At 40.1% G+C, this 21,414-nt stretch overlaps 1 protein-coding gene across 3 annotated transcripts in view; it reads left to right on the top strand.

Moving 5' to 3' along the window:
* Nucleotides 1–20,609, top strand: part of FHDC1 (FH2 domain containing 1) — a 38,006-nt gene extending 17,397 nt beyond the window's left edge. For all 3 annotated transcript variants that reach the window (XM_030023335.1, XM_030023344.2, XM_030023354.2), the window contains exons 5-12: nucleotides 4,379–4,464; nucleotides 4,550–4,650; nucleotides 7,339–7,409; nucleotides 7,512–7,619; nucleotides 8,527–8,597; nucleotides 10,952–11,069; nucleotides 13,337–13,501; nucleotides 16,520–20,609. In XM_030023335.1, the coding sequence (XP_029879195.1) occupies nucleotides 4,379–4,464; nucleotides 4,550–4,650; nucleotides 7,339–7,409; nucleotides 7,512–7,619; nucleotides 8,527–8,597; nucleotides 10,952–11,069; nucleotides 13,337–13,501; nucleotides 16,520–18,565 (2,766 nt within the window). In that variant the 3' untranslated portion in view covers nucleotides 18,566–20,609. The remainder of the gene's footprint in view (nucleotides 1–4,378; nucleotides 4,465–4,549; nucleotides 4,651–7,338; nucleotides 7,410–7,511; nucleotides 7,620–8,526; nucleotides 8,598–10,951; nucleotides 11,070–13,336; nucleotides 13,502–16,519) is intronic.
* The last annotated feature ends 805 nt before the right edge of the window (nucleotides 20,610–21,414 follow it).

The raw sequence follows: 21,414 nt of genomic DNA, 5'->3' as shown, positions 1-21,414 counted from the left end.
CACCTGCTTTACTGGAATTGTTTCTGTCTGTCAGCTCTACCCTTTTCAAACCATGTTTGTGTAGGTAACTGCCTCCTCCTTTCCTCAGCCAGTGCTGTTATATGGTTGACCATCCTTAATAGCTTTCATCTGCTGCTTCCTTTTTCGCCCCTTGTGATAGCTGTAGGTTTTTCTCTATCATTTGCTGATAAAGGTTTGCCACTGCCCTGGCATGTGCCCCATGGTGCCTAATACAGCTAATACATTAGCTGCTTTCCTACATGCCCTTGTAGTTGGATTCCACTGTGATGGCTTTTGGGGTTTTGGTATTTTTTTAACTCTGTTTTTCTTTAGTGTCCTGAATGTTTGCAATGGTATGGAAATATTTAAAAAAAAAAAAAAAATCCCAAGAAAATGTTTACTTCTCTGGACTCTTGCACTCGGCTTTACTTACTTGTTTGTAACGTGGCAGATATTTGACTTATTTGATCAGAATGCAGAGAAATACTTAGTTGCAAGCATATATAAGGATGAGTGGTGTACTGATTTATATTCTTCTTCAAAGATCCTGCATAGGAGTGCAACATACCTGTTTTATGCCATAAAGTAAAATCCCACTAGTTGTAAAGAAGTGCTACTGGTAGCTCAAAAATGATTGAAAACTTGAGTGGCAGGAATGCAGTAGCTTTCCTGCCTGCAGTAGCTTTCCTGCCTGTGAAGAATAATGAGATACTTGCAATAGGCATATCAACTCCAATTGTTCACAAATCAAATCAAAGATCAGGCTTTCTCTGTTTCATAACTGTTTTTAAAATGAAGCAAATTACATATGTGAGAACCTTCTGTATCTAAAATCTGATTTAGTGTGCATGGGCGTGCATGGACAGGGCAAATGCATATTCCATATACAAATATAATGAAAAATTAAATTAGTAGCTCTGCACCCAATTTGATTAATACAGAACCGAGCATACAATGTAATTATGCTCTCTTGCATGTATACGTTACACTGCCATATCTTGGTATGTGGCTGCATACTGTTGTGGAAAAGATTTTGTTGTGCTTGAAGAGAGGAGGTCAAGGCCAGGACTGATAGAGTTATTCATTGTGATTCTAAAATAAACCACATTTTTTAGCTCTTTTGTGTTTTCAGACTAATTATAAACCTACCTACTATATCTGTTAACGTGATTAATAGTGAACATTGTTGTCAATCCCCATAGTTTCTTTGCAGTTCCTGGCTGCATTTGGTATTTGAATTTGAACCCTGAGAGTCTTGGTTCTCTTTGGGAAGACTTGGACAACATGGCTGCAGAGAGAAGAGACCAATTCCACGGGCTTTTGAGTAGCCTCCATTGGAACGTGTAGGGGCAGCCATCCAAAATGTGTTTCAGTAATTTTTAGCTTTGGAGTTCAGAAGCTGTTCTTTTAGTTTATAGATAGTGTCAATTAAGTCAAATAACTTTTTTTTTTTTTTCAGCTTCATGGTGATGTAACTGGTCTTTTTCAATTATGAAATTTGTAATACAGAGGGAACACAAAATAAATTGTTGTCCTAACTTTACCTTAGCTATTCCCCAGACTATTTACTGTTTTAAGGCCAAGTTAACAGAGGATTTAGTCTCCTGTGTTGAAAACTTTGACACATAGGGAGAACCAGGCTATGCTGTGCTGAATTCCAGGATGAAAAGGACCTTACAACTCTTTTGTGTTTCTGTTTTGTCTGTTTGTGGAATGGGTCACTATCCTCCACCTTGCTTGGGTTTTGGGCTTGTCAGGTGAGCTGCTTTGTTGCTGCTTATAAAGGTAGTTTTGGACATCTAAGGCAAACACAGTGGGGGTTAGAATGGCTGATGTGGGCTGGAAAAGGGTAACCAGGCGGTGAGCACATCTTTGTTTTAAGGCTGATTACACAGATTGTCTTTTGGGTTGACTAGTGCCCAGAGCTTTTTGCATTGTGACATTCACATCCCATCCTACCCATCAGAAGGCAGCCTCATCGATGTCTTCTGTTGTGCATGTATAGGAAAGTTCCTCCTCTGGATGAATTCTAGGATTTAGTACTCCCTTGTACCACTCCAGGCATTTTTCCTAATATAAGAGGGTAGAAGAAAGAGGATTTTATCCAATGTCTGTAAAATTAACATTCCACATAGATAACTGATTGGTACTTACTGTCAAAAGTATATTTAAATATAGTACAGGTAGCATGAATAAGTTAATATTCCTGTGAGTATCTCAGGATCTCTTGTTCACTTTTTGTGCATTTAAATCTTAAAATTCTACCTTCCTATAATTGCCTGTGGTTTACATGACCTTGATTTTGGTGATTTGGGGTGGGTTTTTTGGTGGGCTGCTTTTCTCCCCCCCCCGCCCCCAATTCTGAATGCCTGTATCCTTTTCAGGCAAACTTTCATGTTTACAACATACTAAAATGAGGCTGGAGAATTTGAAGTTTTTGTTGTTTAGGTTGCAGACCACTATTTTTTGGAAGCTAGGTTAAAGAACACTTGCAAAGACTAACTGAGAAAGTAGACGTCTCCCACTCCCCACTTCATGATGTAGGAAAAAGTGTTTATTTTTATTTTGTTTCTTGCTCGTTTAACACCTTAGAAATATCAGGAAAGTCAGGTCTGGTCTTTCCTGTTTTTTTGTTGGCAGACTTCTTGAATGGCTCTGTAAATTAGGAGTTTTCTCAGGCCTCAAAAAAATGAGTATGCCGTTTTTCTTTAGAAGGAGCTTTTGTCTGAGTGTCTTGAGTTAAATTGGGGGGGGTGGTGTGGTGTGTTAGCAAATGGAGTTAGGTAGCCTGAATAAAAATTGCTCTTTGATTAGAATTCTCTTTCTCAGTCATTTGTTTTTGCTGTTTTTTTGTTTGTTTGTGGTTTTTTTAATTTGAAAAGCAAGTTTTTTCTGTTCTGGATTTAATTTGTAGTTTTTGTTTTCTCTTTCTTAATGTGCTCTCAACATTTTTATTTTTTTATGATGTGGAGAAAGAATGGAAATAAAGCAGAACAAAGCTGTTAAAAGAATCCTTTTCCTCTGCTAGTCCAGAATTTATTTTAAATCGTGATTTAGCATAGCGTATGTTGTCTTCCACTACAAATCAGTTACTTTTTTTACTGTGAAAGCAGAAAAATAACTTATGTGATTAATTTGGAGCCTGATGCTTTAAAAAACTGTGGGTATCTTGCTAAATCATGGCAACCTGATAGCTGTTAATCTCCTGATGTAGTGTGCCTCTCTCCAGGATAGCTTAATACGATTTCCAAAACTGAAGACCATCTGTGTAAATGTGGTTGTGAATGGGCTTTAAGTGTAGTGTTGTAAAAAGGAAGGATGATGGGCTGGTGTGTAAGTCAGTGGAAACATAAAACTGATACTGGGTGTGAACTTGTTGGTTGAATGAAGAAATAGTGTAATTGAAAGCGAGCTCTGCTTTTGGACACAGTTGCTGTGTTGGCAGATGTGGAAGCAATTCCAGTTACACTTAAAACTATATGCATGTATTTTCCAGTTCTTCTATATAAACAAATAGTAAGTATGTGAGCAGATCAGTGGCTTCCAGATCATGCAAATATATGGATTTTGGTGGAGCTGGGAAGGAAGATCGACAAAATTAATGCAGTGATATTTCCTTTGCATGTAAATGGTGTTCTCAAAGTACTGGCAACAAATAACTTAAAATGCAAGATTGCATTTATCTTTAAAATATTTTGTATGAATGAAAAAAAAATACAAACTCAAGAGCATGAAGTTTACCCCTTAAGAGAGTTTTAGAGGAAATGGTTGAAGGAAATATCTGGAAAAAAACCCATAACTTAAACCTTGGCTGCATTGTGCCAAAGAGATCTAGGCAGTCCTGTGCTGGAAATGCTGAACACAGTTAACTTTAAGCTATGCCCAAGTGTGTATCATCACAGTTGTTGAAGAGTCGAGGATCATTTTTCAGATCATCACTTAAGCAGCTATTGCGTGGGTGAACAGCTAGAGAACAGCAAATTGTCCAGTCGGAAAGAAAAGAGCCAGTTCTCCTGGGGAAACTGGGACAGCAGTGACCTAAACGTAGTGATGAGAGCAATCATTGATCAGAAATCAGAACAATGAATCGGAAATCAGAAATCAGAATCACCAATCAGAACAATGGCATCATATTTCTTCCACTGGACTGCGTAGCTAGGTTTTTGGGAGAAGAGTGATGTTAGTGGTTTTACTTTTCTGTGATTGGGATGTGTGCAAATTACGGGAGTTTGTACAGTGATGCCATTCAGTCCGTCGCTGAGTGGACTCTCTAATGCCTCCTGTTAAATTTACTGCTTTTCAAGGTGTTTCCTTCCAAAGTCAAGTTAATCTTGATCTTTGATAAAATTCTTTGCTAGTGTTTTTTTCTCTTTTCTAGGTAAAGAAATTAAAAGCCTTTGATGGAGATGTATCAAAACTGTCTCAAGCTGATTCCTTCATGTATTTACTAATCCAGGTGCCAAAGTAAGGAGATAGTAGGTTTATTTTGTTCACGATAAATGTTCTCTTTTGGCTGTCAGTTCTAAACCTGTTTGTTTGTGTGCTCCAGCTATGCTCTTAGGATTGAAGCCATGGTGTTAGAGAGGGAGTTCTCACCCTCCTGTGCTTCTCTACAGGATGACATGAAAATTATAAGACGGGCAACAAAAGGTAATGAAGCATGTTGGGACATGCCTAATACTCTTGGTTTTGTTAGCGTGTTAATTAGTCTGCATTATGAAGAGTAGAGCTTGAATTTCAGGTACCTTTGCTATTAAAAGGAAGCTAACTCCCCTCTGACAAATGCCTTCAGGGTGTGCCTAGCGAATTTTTGCTTCCAAAATCAAAAATCTGGAGACTTTGGACACTAGCAGTGAGTTCATGACCAAAGCCTACAAGTGGTCTATCTGAAACTGACAGAAGTAAAGGCATCCATGGCCAAATTAGGATAAATCGTCTTTTGAGTACAGTTTGCTCATTCATGCATTATTCATGCATCGTCTCTGATAGAATATGGTTGTTACACCTCTCTGCTCACTCTTTCAGAGATCTACAGAGAAAATCATTGTATAGTTTCCAAATTTCTCTATATGCCATTGCCTTTTGAGGTGGCAATATTGATAGGCTAAAATCTTTATTGTAGAGACAATACTGTTGCTATTCCTCTGTTTTCTGGTTTTGTTCTCTATGTTTCTCTACATTTTTCTTTCGTTCTCTACATTTCACAAGTTTTGAAATGCTGCAGCTGGTTTTTTGTAAGGTAATCTGGTGTCTTCTACTCTGCAGGAAAATAGTTCATTTCCTGGTTTCAGTTAAACATTAATGCTGACCTTTTCAAATGCCTTGAGTGCCTATTTGTCCTGTTCCTCAATATGAAATTCCTATTTCATGCTGGCAAATTTTCTGACAGGCTTTTAGAGCGCTGTTTAGACTGCTTCTAGTGGTGTAAAAAGGCACAGTAGTAAAAATGCTCAACTATGAGCACTAGTGCTTAGGATAGTAGTTTTTAGTGCAACGAAAGGGAGAAAAGCCTGGTGTGTTTTTCCCACCAGTGGGGATTGAACTAGTCCTTCTTGACTGAGAAAAATGTGCCTTAGCTTAGGCTGAGGTTTGAGTTTGGGCTTTTATTGGGATCTCTTTCAAATCAGTGTTCTTTGTGTTTTGAGCAACAGACATATGTGAGGGAATATGTTATGTATAAAAGCAGCCGCGCCCTATTGTCCTTCATGTCCTTCACGCAGGACATCTGTGAACTGATGAATTCATTCCCTCCAGAGGAGACGCTTTGGTCTCCAGCTCCTGCATCAGGCCAGTCATGCAAATCAGACTGACTGAGCTTCCCTGTTTTCAGTCCACTTGTGTCATGTGCTCTTCTTCATTTGGTCTTTTCACTTCAGGGTTTGTTGATAGCCCAAAGTTGTTTAGGAATTATGTCTACTTTTCTATTCCCATCTCCTATGTTTCTTTCCTTGTAATTAAGCTGAGAGAATATTTACTTAAATTCTAACGCTGATAATCACTAAGGTTTAAGATGGTTTAAATAGCCTGATGGGTTCTCATCTAGCCTGCTAATGGATGTATCTCATAGTGACACTGAGCAGGCACTTACTATGCAAAATCTTTAGAAGTTGCCTTCTCCTCTTGGCCTTATGAAATTTGGTATTCTCTTTTGTATTCTCTCCTCTTTCTTCCTTCTTGCTTCCTCACCTATAGCTTGTTAGATCAAAGGTTATTTAATTAGTTCTATGGTTTTAGGCCGCTAATACTGAAATCCAAAAATACAAGGGCTGTCTGCTTCCAAAATGATAGATTAGTGTATTGTGTTGAGCAGTTAAATGCAGGGTAAATTATAGAATGTGAGCTTCCAAGCAAAATAGTTTTTAAAAGTATTTACACTGCAATCAGAAGGATTCCACCTTTTATTATGTTCATCAGTGTAAAATATAGTACCTTACATTAAAACCAGTTCATGTTATTTTTCTTGCCATATGCGTACTTGCAAATTTGGAGTTATTTGGTTTGCTGTGCCACTTGCATAATGCTAATTTATTAACGCTTCACAGTTGTGAATGTCTGTATCTTATTTCTAAGGCAATCCCTCTGGTGACTTTAAGACATGTATTGTTTTGTGTTCATATGTGGCTAGGTGAAAAGGTGTATGAATTCAGATAGAGCACTACTGTGCATTTTGCAAAAAATGGACATATGTACAAAACAGGCTTCTGTGATGGAAAAACTTTATTATTCCATTTGACTCTGCATCACACTGGATATAACTTTGTGCTAAATCATCTCTGATGTGACTGAAGTAAAATAAATGCTGCTCTGAGTTGGTGATCATACCAAAATAAAATGATGATTCATAGTGGGAGTGGGATAAGCAAGGAAAATTTAAACATTGCCTGTTATCTTTTCAGGCCTGATGGCTAAGTCTCCTAAAAAAAGAATAATTGTTCAAAAGCCCAATCCCAGCAGATGGCAAATGGATCCTGCAGGGTGCAGAATACTTGCCTTACACTGGCATTAGTAGGTGGTGAGGATTCTTAACCATTTGCATGAGACACTTTGCACGTTGCAGGATTAGGCCCCAAATGTTTTGTTAGCTGCTGGGGTTGCCTTGGAAATACTACACTTGCTAAGCTAAAGTCTGAACATATACTTGAGATTTGTCAACTGTGCTTGTGAAATTGAATTATATAGTACCCTTTTTTTCCCCATGACCTTTTCAGTTTGTTGTAGTTTTCTGCTAAAATAAAAATTTTCACCTTTAAAAGCTTGAGATGAAGAGGAGTTTGGTAACTGACTGTGTGTATTTCTAAACAAACAATTGTTAGACAGCAATTTTCTTGTTCCGTACAGAGTTAATGACTTGTGAGGAACTGCATTCTATATTGCACTTGGTCCTCCAGGCTGGGAATATTATGAATGCGGTAAGTGACATCCAAAATGGAGATGGCTGATTGACCAAACTTCCTTGTTAGTATTGCAGTCCATTGATGTCATGCCTCAGCTGTTTGCTCGTTTCTTTTTAGGGAGGTTACGCTGGCAATGCGGTTGGATTTAAACTGTCGTCACTGCTCAAGCTGGCGGACACAAAAGCAAACAAACCTGGGATGAGTCTGCTGCATTTTGTTGCTCTGGTATAGAAAATCTATTTTGCTGGTATAAGCAACTGCTACAAATGTAGAGCCACAGATGATAGACAATAGAAGGGGCCACGTGCCTCAGAAAAAGCAACTTTTTTACAGCTTTGATCCTAATTGTCACCTTTCTTCTCCTGCCACGAAATCCACCAGTTTACCTATGTCTGGTCATCCTATCCAGAAACCCATGGAAAACTTAAGTCTTTTATATCATGTAAAAGCTTCCCTTCATCTAACTTCTTCACTGTAGCTTTTCTCTTATTGTCCTGAATTCTTACACTGTGGAAGTGGCTTATTTTGATAAATATTCTTTCAATCTTCCTGTTGAATCTTTTGAGCAGCGTTTTTGGTAGAGGTGGGTTTTTTTCTCCCTCAGTGACTGACATGTATTTTTAAAGCTGCTGCAGACTTTTTTCAAGTTATTTTTCCTTCCTTTCAAACTTCTTGATTTTAAAAGGGAGAGAATTTAAATGCTTCTATATGTGACTTTGGTTATCTGTGTACAAACTGGTTTAACAGATTTCCAGTCAGCTAACAATAGGGTTTTAATTGATATTTGTGCAGGAAACATCGTATCTGCTCAAACAATGGGCATCAGTAAATTGTTCTTTCCCTGACATTCCCTATTAATACACGTGGCTTGTGTTCACTGGCAGAAGCAGCTATTATTGTACACTGCAAAATGGAAGCTGTTGTTTAAAGTTTCCAGTTCTGATCCCTGCCTTTTGTTCAGGGGTGTCCTCCAGTCAATTGTGTTAGGATTGAATGGGAAGAAAAACAGTGCAGGAGAGAAACCTTTAAGTGCCCTCCCAGGGTCTTTAGAACTGCTGGACTTAGGGACTTTGGCATGGTGGTGGAATGTTAATGGATTGTGTGTGTTTTGGTTTTGTTCTGTTTGTTTCAGGAAGCCCAAAAGAAAGATGCTGCTCTTCTCAACTTTTCAGAAAAAATTAGGGATGTTCATGATGCCGCCAGGTATGTCAAAAGAAACCTGAGAACTTATGGTTAGACTGTGACTTGGAATTTTCTTATTTGTGAAGCAATGAGGCTTATTCAGAGAAGTCTTGGCACAAAAACTGAGATCTTTACAACTGTTTACTATAGCTTTGAGGGCTTTATTTCCATTTGCTAGCAGAAGTATGCCTGCAATGTGCCTTCAGGTATGAGGTTTTTTATGACATGATCTCCATAGGTTTTTGGTAGTTTTGTCTCTGTCAAATACATGTGCATGTATGTTACTTTTAAGGGATTGAACTAAAAGCATGTTACTGCTTTTCCTTAAACCAATTTTCATCTGCCTCTGAGCAGGCTGTAATACTTTTCCAAATCTGGTACCAGGTACAGGTACTGGCCCTGGCTTCTGTTAGATGCTTTTTGATATCTCATTTGCTTCTCCATTTCTGTCTTGGATGGAGAATCTGAAGAGTTTGGGGCTCTGTATTGTTTTCGTCTTAAAGTCTCTAGCTGCATAATTTTAAACTGAACCTGATTCGTACCTCGATAACTGTACTTGCTTTTGTGAGACAGTGTGATCTAAAACCCCAAACTGGAAGCTAGCAATGCTGGAGTTCTATTGCCAGTTTTGCTGCTTCCTTACTCTTGAGCTTTGGGCAATCTATTTACATTCTTTTCCCAGCTGTAAAATGGATCCAATCTCTTAGATCTGATGCAGGGTTAAGTAATGTCTGCATAGGACTCTGAAATCTTCTGAGGAAAGGAGTGGCCATGGAGTTAATCAGAAAATTTTTGAGGGACCACCTGTGTGGCTCTCTGCCATCCAACCCACACACCTTTTTGGCAGTGTGCCATGTGGCCTGCTGGGGAATGTAGCTTCCCTCAGCATCCAAGCCCCTGGCAAACAGCAGGGGAACAGGCAGAATCCCAAATCTGGTGATATTTTTTCTAACCACTTTGTTCTTTGATCATATTTGTTAATGCTGGAAATCTTCTGTTGTAACTCATGCTGAAATCTATTCAGGGAATGCATTCTGTACAGGAAAATGAAACAAAACAAAATACATGTCTCACCATTGGGCTTGAGGAAGATCTTTATTAGAGACAACTGTCATGTACAAGTTGCTCATAAATTGTCCCCATTACAGCATGTTAAAACAGCTACCATTATGTTCTTTATTTTTTATTGTCTTGCCTTCTTTACTTGTAGGCCATCCTCTTCCTCCTTCACAGGCAGAAAAATACAGCCTGTATCTTCTACTGCTTTTCTTATTTGCAAAAACACCCATGATCTGTCCAGAACAGGGAACTAACCTTTGCAGATGAAGTAAGCAGAGAAAAAACAGCACACATTATATTCATTTGTGTGTGCACTGACAAACTTATGCATGCTGTCACCATCCGCTGCCATGTGCACTTCAGTCTGCCACAAATTCTTCAGCTTTACTGTTTTAAAGTCATGCTGCTGGTGAAATGACCTTAGTTAGGAGCATGTGTACAGTTGTTAATTTTTTTCGTTTTGGAAACTGTAGTGCCTCAATTCCTAGGCAAAACTCAGTTCTCTTGTGAAGGAAATGCCATAGATTTAGGAACATTTACCCTCAAAGTGACTGAGAGATTTGGGTGAGAGCTCCTGTTGTATGGAATGTGGGTCTCCCAGGATAAAGCTTAGATTACATCAGATCAGAGCTTTTTCCTCTGGTCTTTGATTTCTGAGTTACCTCTCCACAGGAGCAGCTCTACTGCTGGTATGTGGTAGAAGGATGAAACGTTATAACTGCTGGGTTAAGACTGTGTAGGCTGCATTGCTGTGACTGCTTAGAAGAACGTAACATGCAGTTTCATGATGCCAGATGCTACTGCCAAAATGGGTAGTCCTGGCTGACGATCCCTTGTGACCTCCTTTTTGTGCCAGCTCCTGTACTTGAACAGTCCAGTAATCAGCTGGACCAAGCAAATGATCCATCTGGAAGCAAATTGGTTTTTTGCTTTTCCTAGGTTAATTTTCAGTATACAGATATGGCTGGCCATCTAGAAAATGAGTGCTAGCACAGGCACCAGGGAGAGAAAAGGAACACCTGGTCAGAGGCAGGGCAGCATTACCCTTTCTTGTGGTAAGGTTGGGTAGGACTGGCTGGAGTTAATCGTGAAACCACACCCCATGGGAATCTTTTCAGGTTGCAAATAAGAAGAAACGTGCTTATCTCTCTCCTAACTTTCAGTGTCTACTCTGGAAAGATTTCCTGAACAGGCAGGTCTTGTTTGATAGCCAGGTTGCACCTCATGTTAAACATCCATTTTTGAAGCATATTGTGGCTAACCTGTAGGCAACTCCTTCCCCCTCAATAAACATTCTCTGTATATGCTATTTTTAGGTTATCCATTGATAATGTAGAAGCAGAGCTACAGTCGCTGTCTTTCAAGGCAAGATCTGTTAAAGACAGCATTCGGCGAGACCCAAAACTCTTTCACCAGATGGAAAGCTTTCTGCAGGTTTGTAGGGTATCTGTGTTAATGTGTTACTGTCACCTGAAGACAGGAGCATTCCTCAGCTGAATGTAATTCATGTGGATGTGTTAGTAAACAGAAGCGTTGTTTTAATATGTCTACCGTATCAGTTGTACAAAGGTGTTCCAACTGCATGCTGTTTGTCAAGTAAGAGTGTTGGAAGGACTGTGTTTTTACAGGGAGGGATATTGAGCGTACATTGCCCAAGGCTTGTTAGGCAAGCATGTTTAATGCCTGTGAAATGGCTGATGAAGATCAGTAGTTAAAATATAAGACAGTTTGGATTGGTCGCTGGTTTTGTACTTCGCAGCTGCCCAAAATATAGTATCTGCATGTTATGCTATACTGGAGCATGTCAGTTTTAACTGAGGCTGTGCTATGCCTATGAATCCTGGTTGTTGGGTGACTGAGGAGATATTGTTAGAAGCTGGAAGGTTAAGGGACTGTTTTCTCTACTAATTTACTCTTGGCACAGAGTGTATTATTCTGAGCGATACCATTACTTCTGGGTGGGTTCTCCTTTTCTTTTTTAGTACTGCAGTGACTTTATAGACATGAACGTGTATAGCACTTAACTTTGAATGAGAGTTCTTGGTATTTTCTGAGTATGTGGTGCTGCCTGGAGAAATACATATTATACTTCAATTAAATTATTTTTCTGTTTCACACTATAGATAATTTTATTAAAAGTAAGAAAGCAGGTGTTGATCTGGAACTTAACCCGCCCTGATTTTCAACTTGCAAATGTATTTAGTAGTCCCTGCAGTTTTTCAGGTGATGAGAAGTTGATGAAGAAAGGGACAGGTTAAGATTGAAATACCTGTCCTCATTCACTCTGAATTGTTGGCTTTTATCCATTGCACCCAGACTCTTTAATGTTATGTTCTAACATGTTTGGGATTTTTTTTTTTAATTTAATAGCTGGTTTTATGTAACGCTACAGCCTTGTTTAGGCCGCATTCCAAAAGAAATGTTGGGGGAAAAAATCGTTTTACAAATGCATACCTTACATAAACACTTCCGGTTTTTGTTTCTAAATTACAGTGATAACCAAGCTGATTTAAAAGTCAGCTTTCATTATCTCATCCTTGTGCATAAATTACTGAAAAATGTGGGAGGAACTAATTTTCTATGTGTGCTTTTATCAATTGTCCTCTTTATCTTCAATCCAGCTTTTTATTGGGTGCTTTTTTTGAGGGTTTTGGTTCTTTGGTTTTGGTTTGGTTTTTTTTTTTTTTATGAGACTAACAAGTAAGATTTGTTCCTACCCTACTGGCATAATTTGCCAAGTAGCTTTTTGGCTGCAGGGTTGGCTTAAATGGTCACCAGTGCCTCCAGCTGTCTATTCCCATCCCAGTGCTGCAGTATCAAAAGTATTTAGGTGATCATGAGTTACACAGTGTCAGAGAACAGATTTGTCTGAAAATTAACTTTTCTCCCCAGGTTACTTTAAGCCACATGTGGTCTCAGATCTGGGATTGTGCAAGGATGGGAGTGTACGGTTGGTGATGCAGATAGGGGAGACAGAGGGGCAACTGCTGAAAGTGTTTTAAGCAGTTCTGCTGCTCAAAGTCTAACCACAGCCTTATTCTCTTCCTTCTGAATCTTTTTCCAGTAATCTACTCCAACCCTGTCTGTATAGCTCTACACTTATGATTCAAAGTGCTACTTTATAGGGACATTTTCTGGATGTCTTAAATAGACATATTTCCAGTGGTTCCTTACCTTTCCAGAATGAAAATATTTTTTATTGTGGTCTAGGGTCAACTTAGGAAGGTGTTGATTCTGTGATGTGTATCAATGAATTTATCCACATGGGGGTTTTTGGGGAAGAGTGCAGAGGAGGAATTAATCCATTTATGCTGCGTTGAATGTTGCAGGGAAAATAAGGCATGTGGAGCTTTCAAGGGGCTCCCAGGTGGTCTGTCAGTGTCCTAGTACAGTCTTTGATTTTACTCATCTAAAAATTGAAGTTCTAAGTTTGTTCAAGGGCTTTTGAACTTTTACCTGGTTTGTATCCTAGTCACTAGAATTTACAATTTGATTGATCCATTTTCCCTGACCTTCCTTACTTTGCTGAAATGACATGTTTCCTTTTGTTAGTAGGAGTTCTCCTTCAACGTGTTAATGTCCTGTGCTCTGTAACAGCTCCTAGGTTGGAACATGAATTTCATGAGTTCCTAATGTATATATGACCTGTTGTGACTTAAGTTTTTCTGTCTGGTTCATGCCATGTATGTGTTTTGCTACAGTTTGCTGTAAGACATCTAAAGGAACTTGAACACCAGAAGCGAGAATTACAAAAGGAGGGAAATGCTCTCATTGACTTTTTCTGTGAAGACAAAGAAACTATGAAGTTGGATGAATGTTTCCAGATATTTAGGGACTTCTGCATAAGATTCAACAAAGCTGTTAAGGTAAGAGCACTGAATGAGATTCTCACGCATTTGAAATAGATATTGGCTCACATGAATTAAGTTGTTTTTTCTGCTTAAGGGACATTTTTTATCTCGTGGTGTTTGATATATTTGCTCGAATGGCTGCATGGCAGCAAACTGCCCTCCTGTAGGAATTCCTTGCCAGAAGCCAGGTGGGAAATGGTCATTCTGCCCAGCCCTGTGTGCAGTCCCACTGCTCTGCATCTTCTGCTGCAGGTGGACTAGACCATCGAGATGATATGTCAGGGTGGTCTATTGGCCAGCTTGTAAGTGGGCTCCTTCCTCCTCTTTTGGTGAGGAGGTTGGTGATTGCTAAGCTGAGCGGTGAGACAGATTGTACAGACTTCCTGACTAGTGCTCACTGTTCAGGCCTTGGACTGGTAATGTTAGATCACTGGAAAGGCCTTGAGATGTGGCAGCCCATTACATGGACATATCAGCCTGAATCAGCACTAGCTCAGGCTCTCCACTGCCCTCCTTTACATGACTAGACACACTTTGCCAAGTAAAGTAAGGACTGTGTATTCTAGTTTGTTCTTTCAAATGCTTTTTGTGAGTGAAAATTGCAGTACCAAGATATCTCATCTCCAGTGTTACCATTCACTTGAGAAGTACCCTGAATTGGTCCCAAATAATTCAAGAAGTATATTGAGATGAAGGAGCAGTATTGGCATGGGTTACAGTTTTGGATCAGCAAAGTCTGCCTATTGTTGCAAATATTTTTTAGGCCTCTATAAATAGCATGAAATAGGTGGATCCACACATTTCTTTATTCTTCTGCCTTACACAATCTGCATTTGACAGCACTTTGTATAAGAGCTTTAGCTCAGAATAGAGAGAACAATCTTGATTTGTAGCAAGCTGACAGGATGTTCAGCTAACATGCCTGTTGTACCATTAGCTTACCTAACCTTTACCACCCAAGACAGCGTGTAGTTATGCATGTGTGTGAACATTATACAAATATATAAAACCAAATGGTGGTAACTATTGCAGACATTTTAGTGAGAAGTGACTTCATGCATATATGGTCTATTATTTGGGATTGGGGATTTAATTCATAGTCACACATTACAAGTAGTTGTTGGATAGCTGTTACTTCAAGGTCCAATGGGGATCTTTCTTCCTCTCTCTGTAATAAGTAGTTGCACTCTAAAAATGACAAATTAGTCTCTTATTTGCAAATTTTGAGATTTGCTTACTAAGTATGTTGTGGCGATTAACCTCTGTCCCTACAAAATTAACAGAACAATTCAGAATAAAGATTGCAGTTCTGACAAATGAATGTGATGTGTGGACAGCACAGCCAGCAGTCTAAAAAGATGGCTCATACCACAATGGCCATGTGCACATACTTCAAACATTTAAACATTTTTTGCAATTCTTTTAACATGCCTATGTGTGCTTAAAATAGATTTTTCATTTGAATAAAATCTCCTGAAGCATGTTTTGGGTGGGGTTAAAATGTTCTGTGTCTAATACGGAATATGATAATGATATCTACAACTATTTTTAACCATTTCTCTTTACAATGGGATATTTAAAGTTGAGCTTTAGCATTTGGCAAGAATTCATTCTGTAATTCCATACCTGTGAAAGAAAGCTCCCTGCCACAGACATTTTTCCTGAAATGCAAGTTTTTTTCTTTTTCCTTTCTTAGCTGTTCAGATTTTTTAGGTCTCTGATACATCTTACCTTTCAGAGCCCAGTGTCGTCTCAAATCCACCTCAAGAGGTGTAGATTAACCCGTTCATCAAAAAGAACTTCAAGCGTTAGGCTTTTGTTTACTGAAAGCTTTCAGGTGACTTTTTCTAGTTGTGCAGCTCTTCTGTTGTCACAACAATGGGAAGATCAAACTAGACAGTGCTTCAGACAAATATAGGTGTGTTTTTTTTAAATAGTGTGTCATTGCTCAGAACAGATTTAACAGTGCTGGAAAATTGTGTAATTTTTGAATCCTCTGTCAAGACTAGCCTCCCCCTTCTTTCTTTTGCTATAGCTGTACTGGCTGTAGAAACCAAGGTCTTCATTTCAGAAAATAACCTGGGAAGTTCAACCGAAGGTTCAGCTAGATTAAATATGAAGCCTAGAGGTGACAGTTAAAATGTTGATATTCGCAATAATCCACTGCTAATGATTTTAGTAAAAAGGTGTTGTTACTGTGTTGTCTTTCAAACACAAACTACCTTTCTCTATGGCTTCCTGACCAAAACCCCTCAGCCTAGCTGCCAAAATCTCCAGACTGCCCTGGGCAACTTCTGTGTAATAGTTGCCGGTTTTCGAAGCCAACAGTGAATAGTAGATCCGAAACTGGAATGAGGCATTGATTAATGGTCCTTGAGTGGTGTCAGTTAATGTCTAATGATTGTGAGGCATTGTGTAAACTTTTCCATTTGCTTTCATATGCAATTAAGTAATGTCTTTTCACAAAATTTCTAATCATTAACGTTCAAGTGAGAGGTAAGTAGCACCCTGTAGAAACTGCACTTGCTGAGGAACAATTGCAATTGTTATAAGGGAGGATGGAAGGAACACATTGGCTGTGTGCTTGTCAGACAAGTTTGTGTTAAAATATGAATGTAGTGATCAGGTAGAGGTTTGCTCACCTGATAAAACTGCCAGCTTTAAACTTAGTGGGGACTTAAAGCTCTCCATCTTGCAGCAGGAACTCTTTGGCTGGACTTGACATCTACTTGGGTTTGATAGGTCACGTTCTTGGTCTCTGCAGGGACTTGTGCATTTTTTTTCTTATGCTGACCAGACTGATCTGTTGCCAGCATTAGTTATGCAGGGAACTGCTCTCCATACAGTTAATGGTTGCAGGCTGTGGTTGCCATGGTGATTTCATGTGTGTATGTGTTGGGGGTAGGGGGAGGGTGATAGCAGTAGGAGCTAACTTCGAGGGGAAGAAATAAAGGGAAGGATAAAGGAGCGTGACTTGTTCTCATGCATAGGACATTGTCCTCTGAGACATGTATTTATGCTTTTCCTCATCAGGAAAATAGGGAACGAGAGATCCAGGAACTTCATAGTCTGCAAAGGCGAAAGGAGCTGGAGGAGAAGCGGCGATCCTGGGCAGCTGGAGAGCTTGGGAGCTTTGGGCGGAGCAGCAGTGAAAATGATGTGGAGATGTTGGCCAAAAAAGGACTTGAAGAATTTCTTCCCTTCTTGCAGCAGAGACCTCAAAGCCCTTCGTACAGAAACCCCAATTCTAGACGCTCTCGACTTTCTTTGGGGATTACTGCAGACAGAGAGTTGCAGAGTTTCCTGGAAATCTCCAAAGATGAGGATCCAAACAAGTTTAACAGCCTTCCCCGTACAAACGCCCGACAAGCAAGACCAAACGTAGCCTGGACTGAATCCAAAGAAACGAGAGATCTCAACTTAAATACCTTGCACTTACACCAACAGTCTGAAACCAAAGTGAAAAGTGGTAGCCTACTGCAGGTGCCTCCAGCTCAGCCCAGTCACTTCAGTGGCTCAACCAGTTCTGGTGCCCGTTACTCACGGAGAAGCACCGACTACAACATGCACACTTCCAATGTGTCCTGCGAGGAGTCCACAGATATAAATGCTCTGGCCCTTGCAATTGAGGAGCGTGAACTTGTTAAAGGATTACGTAAGTTTGATATTCATGGAGCCAAACCTGCAGAGGATACACCTTTAATATATTTAGAGGATGCTGGTGGAACAGACTTGGAGACTTTAGATGATCTAAGCTTTCATTCCCTTAGCACTGCCGATGACGACCTGCCTCCAGCTTGCAGAAGTTCCAGAGAGGCCCACGACCATAAGGCTAAGGCAGTGGGTTGCAAGAGTGAAGCTTCAGAGCCCAGCAGCAGCAGCCCCATGTCTATGGATACAAGTGTTTCGGGAAGTAGGGAAGATGGGCCGATGTTCTACGTGTCAGATACAACAACTGATTGTTCTTTGACACTGGACTCTGAAGAGGGAAATGATTTTAAGTCAGCAGACAATGAAATAAGAAGTGAAGCTGGCAAAGCACGCTCTTCTGGGAATGATGCTCAATACAGGGCTAGAACATTCTTCTCAAACCTGAATTCTGCTTCTGCCAAGGATATGTCTCTTCACGCTTCTGCAAATGATAAGGGTGATGCCAATAGCAAGCACACCCTTCCTAAAGAAAAGCCCATAAAAAATAAAGACCTAGCAGGACCAAAGAGAAACTCTCTAAAAGATAGATCTCCAAGCTCCTCAAAATCCAGTGGCACTCGCCCTAGCCACACAGCTCCTTCCAGACCTGTAAGAACGTTGAATGCCTCTGAGAACGAAAGTATGAGGAAAGTGGTGCCTATTTCTCGGTCAAACAGAGCACCGAGCAGCGTGAAAAAGCCAGAAGCCAAGCCGGCACTTCGTGAAACTAGTACAGTGGAAAGTCGGCTGTCTCGTCGCAGCTCTGTCCGAGGCACAACAGACACACTGCCAAGAAGTCCTTACAGGCATAGCATGTCAGTAGAAGAGCCAAAGTTACAAAGGGGCACTGTCACTTCAAGCAGTGCTCATTTTGAGAGGGACAGAGTCTCTCTCAAGAAGCCAAGCTCTAAACCTGTTAGAAGTAACGTAAAATCAAAGATAGACGAAACGAAGATGTGTCGCTCCAGTGTAAAAGCCCAGACCCCTACAGATGACACCAAGGTTACCACAGTCATTGTTCCCAAAACACCATCCGCTGTCCCAAACTTTGCAAGGAATACAGTGGCTTCTTCTTCTAAGCGTGCAAAAGTGGATCTATCCAGCTCATCCAAACCTCCAACCATCACGAGGTCTGTGTCCCAGAGGCTGCCTAAAGCGAAGCCAGCAGCGACCTCTGATGATCCGAGTCCAAAGGAGAACAGTGTGAGTACCTTAAAGAGAGCAAGTAGTGCCAGAGTGGTTGGAAGAAGCATCCTGCAGGGAGAAGCTGTCAGCACTAAAGTAGAGCCTGCGCCAAAGGAGCAGGGAACAGTGGAAAAGGCCTCTCTCAAACTGAAAGATGCAAACCGGACCACAATTGGTAAAATACTGAAGCCGTTACTGAAATAAGGGAGAGGTTTTTTTGAATCTTGGAATGTGAACACTTGTTCATGCACTGGATGTCTGTGTCGTGAAATTCCTTAAAACAGTAACATTGCCGATAAGCAACATCATACGCTCATTAAAGTACGGCACACTGTTGGAAAAGGGCAAGTAGTTGTGTTCTGGTCTGAATCCTTTTTTATGAATTTGAATGTATTTGAAGCTACTGTGATGGAATGCGAGCATAACAGCAAATCTTTGCGTATTTGTGATACAGAAGGTCACAAAAAGCCAAAAAGTTTTAAGAAGTTAAACTACAAGATGAAACGCTTTGTGACAGAAAACATGGATAAAGGCCAGTTTTTGTGTACGTAAGATTATTGCTAAGACTCAAGCCTTTGTGCTGTTTGGTTCCTTATTCGATGTCAAAGTGAATCCTGTGGAACAGTACTGAAAACAAACTTAGGTGATTGTGCTTTCCGTTGCTTTCAATTCCTTGGATTCAGGAACACTTTTTGCCTGTTGTGAAGTCCATTGCTGGCAATTGGACAGACTGGGACCTGCTGGCCAAAAAATAGTAAAACAAGACATTTGCTGTTTCTGACTGTCTTTAACCTCACTGAAGAATTGATAGCATGTGTTATGAATGTGTATGTGTGTCTGGAGAAGGCTTTCTGCTGGGCAGGAGGCTTATTCTCCAAGAATGTGGCAGCATTGTCTTGCATGCACAAGTAGACATGGCTGGTGCTGCATTGAGTAGTGCGGCTGGAGGCTGTGCCTGTTGGAAGGGCCATCAGTAACCATTGGGACGATGACTACTCCTGACTTGTTTTGGTCACAAGCAAACTTGCCAGCTTTTGGTCATACAGAAGTGCCATATATTTATGATACATATCAAGGATGTTTGCAGTTCAACTCTTGAAGGCTGCGATGTAGTGCCGAGCACTTTCTTACCATTCCATGTTTCCACTGGTTTATCTACTACTAAATTACTTGAATGTTGCAATGGCTCTGATTGAGCCATTGGTTTCCCTGCCACCGCCGCCTCCTCCTCTTCTCCCTCTCCTTGTCAACATGAGTATTTAGCATGAAACACAGAGCTTACGCATGACAATGTTTTTGTAGACTTCATTGGTTGCTTCAGATGTGGTTTTTAATGTTTAAAGACTCTAAAGGATGAATTAAACTAGTATTTGATAAGCTTTTTACAAAATAAAACCACCACTTTTTTCCTGCAGATACAAATTTTAACTCCTGTCAGACTAAGGTACAGAGAATGAGGGAAAACTCGTTCAGCATGCTGTGCATCTTCCCAAGAGAAATGTAGGTAGGTAGGGAAACTGATCGCTGTTCTCCTAAGCATCTTATTTGAAGAGTTGCCTTTTTATTCACTTATGAATGAAGCCTCATTTAAAAATAAAATAAAAAATAAAAGGAAAATCTCTTCGGACAAGTGGCATTGACTTACTAGTGGTAGTTCTGTTTGTCTGCTCTATCACTCAGTGCTGGGAGAGCGTAATTCTATGGGAGTGAGCCATTTAATTGCTCACATGCTTCTCATAGGCTAGTATCGGGGACAGCTAGCTTTGTGTTTTGAATTTGGCAAGGGACCTTTAGCTCTTCCCACGTACCAGCAAATCTTGATGCAGACATCATACCCAAACACCATAAAGTATTGCACAGGGCCTCTTGTTTGAGTCTGTCCCACAGGGAGAATTTATATAGCCCGCTTTTTGGCAAGGGCGAATTTTTGCTTGAAACCCTATAAGCTTTTTGGATACTGCCTCCTTTGTGGGTTAGATACAAAAGCGTCTCCCTTCTTATTTGTATCTGTGTGTGTGTATGCACATCTGCAAGAGCAGATGATGGACTTTTTTCCTTTTTTAAAAAAAAACAAAAACAAAACCAAAAAATTTTATTGGTAGCAAGCTTGAAAAATAATTTAAATGTGTTTGGAATATGTAAATAAATTTCTATAAATCTGTGTAAAAGAAAACTGAATGTATTTAATGGAACATTTATACATTTCGGAGTAACTCGGTAGTTTAATAAAGTTCCCATTTACTGGGTATGAGGTTTGTACTTTCTCCTTCCTGTTACGCTCTTGGCTTTGGTCCTGGAGATCTCAAACAACTGGAGTCTGGGTGTAGGTGACTCTGGGAGAGTCCTAAAAGGAAGGACTTTACAGCAGAAATCCTGGCCTTTAAAGTGCTAGGTTTGTTTTTATACTACGACATGCAATTTAACTTCAGTTTCTGAACATTTCCGAGGCGGGACTTTCTGCACAGGTTTGGGTATAACATGGAAGGCATTAGATGGTAGATGCAGCACTTTGTGTACACATTGTATGTTGTGGCCAAGACAAATGTTCATGGCACTAACAAGTCTGGATCTGTCGCTATCTTCATGCCTTTTAGCTTAGCACACTTTATTGAGAAATCCTGGTTTACAACTCCCAGGACTTTGGAAATAAAGAATAGCCTGTTTTGCAGGAGCAGGTGGTAACTTTTACGCTGCAATTCCGAATTTTTACATTTCGTCCCATTCTCCCTTTATTTTTCCTTCTTTACCGCATACAAAAGAACATCTATTCAGCAGAAAAAAAGCGAAAGCCAGCCAGCCTCCTTGTCCTCAGGGAGCGCTCCCTTCCTCTGCTGTGGAAATGATTTTTGGACTGGAATTGTTGCTATTTGCAAACTTGTTTAGCCCCTGACTTTTCTCGTTTGGTGAGTGTGTCTCTCCCCGTACAGAGTGGCAAGCACCTGCTGTTTGCCAGTGCTGAGTGATGGCCGCTGGTGGAATCTACGTGGGAAAGCCCTTCACCATCAAAAGGTGTGTCTCAAAAGTTTATGTTTTTTTAAACTTCATTTTTATTT

This window comes from Aquila chrysaetos, chromosome 1 (assembly GCF_900496995.4).
Source record: "Aquila chrysaetos chrysaetos chromosome 1, bAquChr1.4, whole genome shotgun sequence".
In the NCBI taxonomy this organism is placed as follows: Eukaryota; Metazoa; Chordata; class Aves; order Accipitriformes; family Accipitridae; genus Aquila; species Aquila chrysaetos.
Note: the sequence above shows the minus strand (reverse complement) of the source record. Positions and strands in the feature narration are given on the sequence as shown.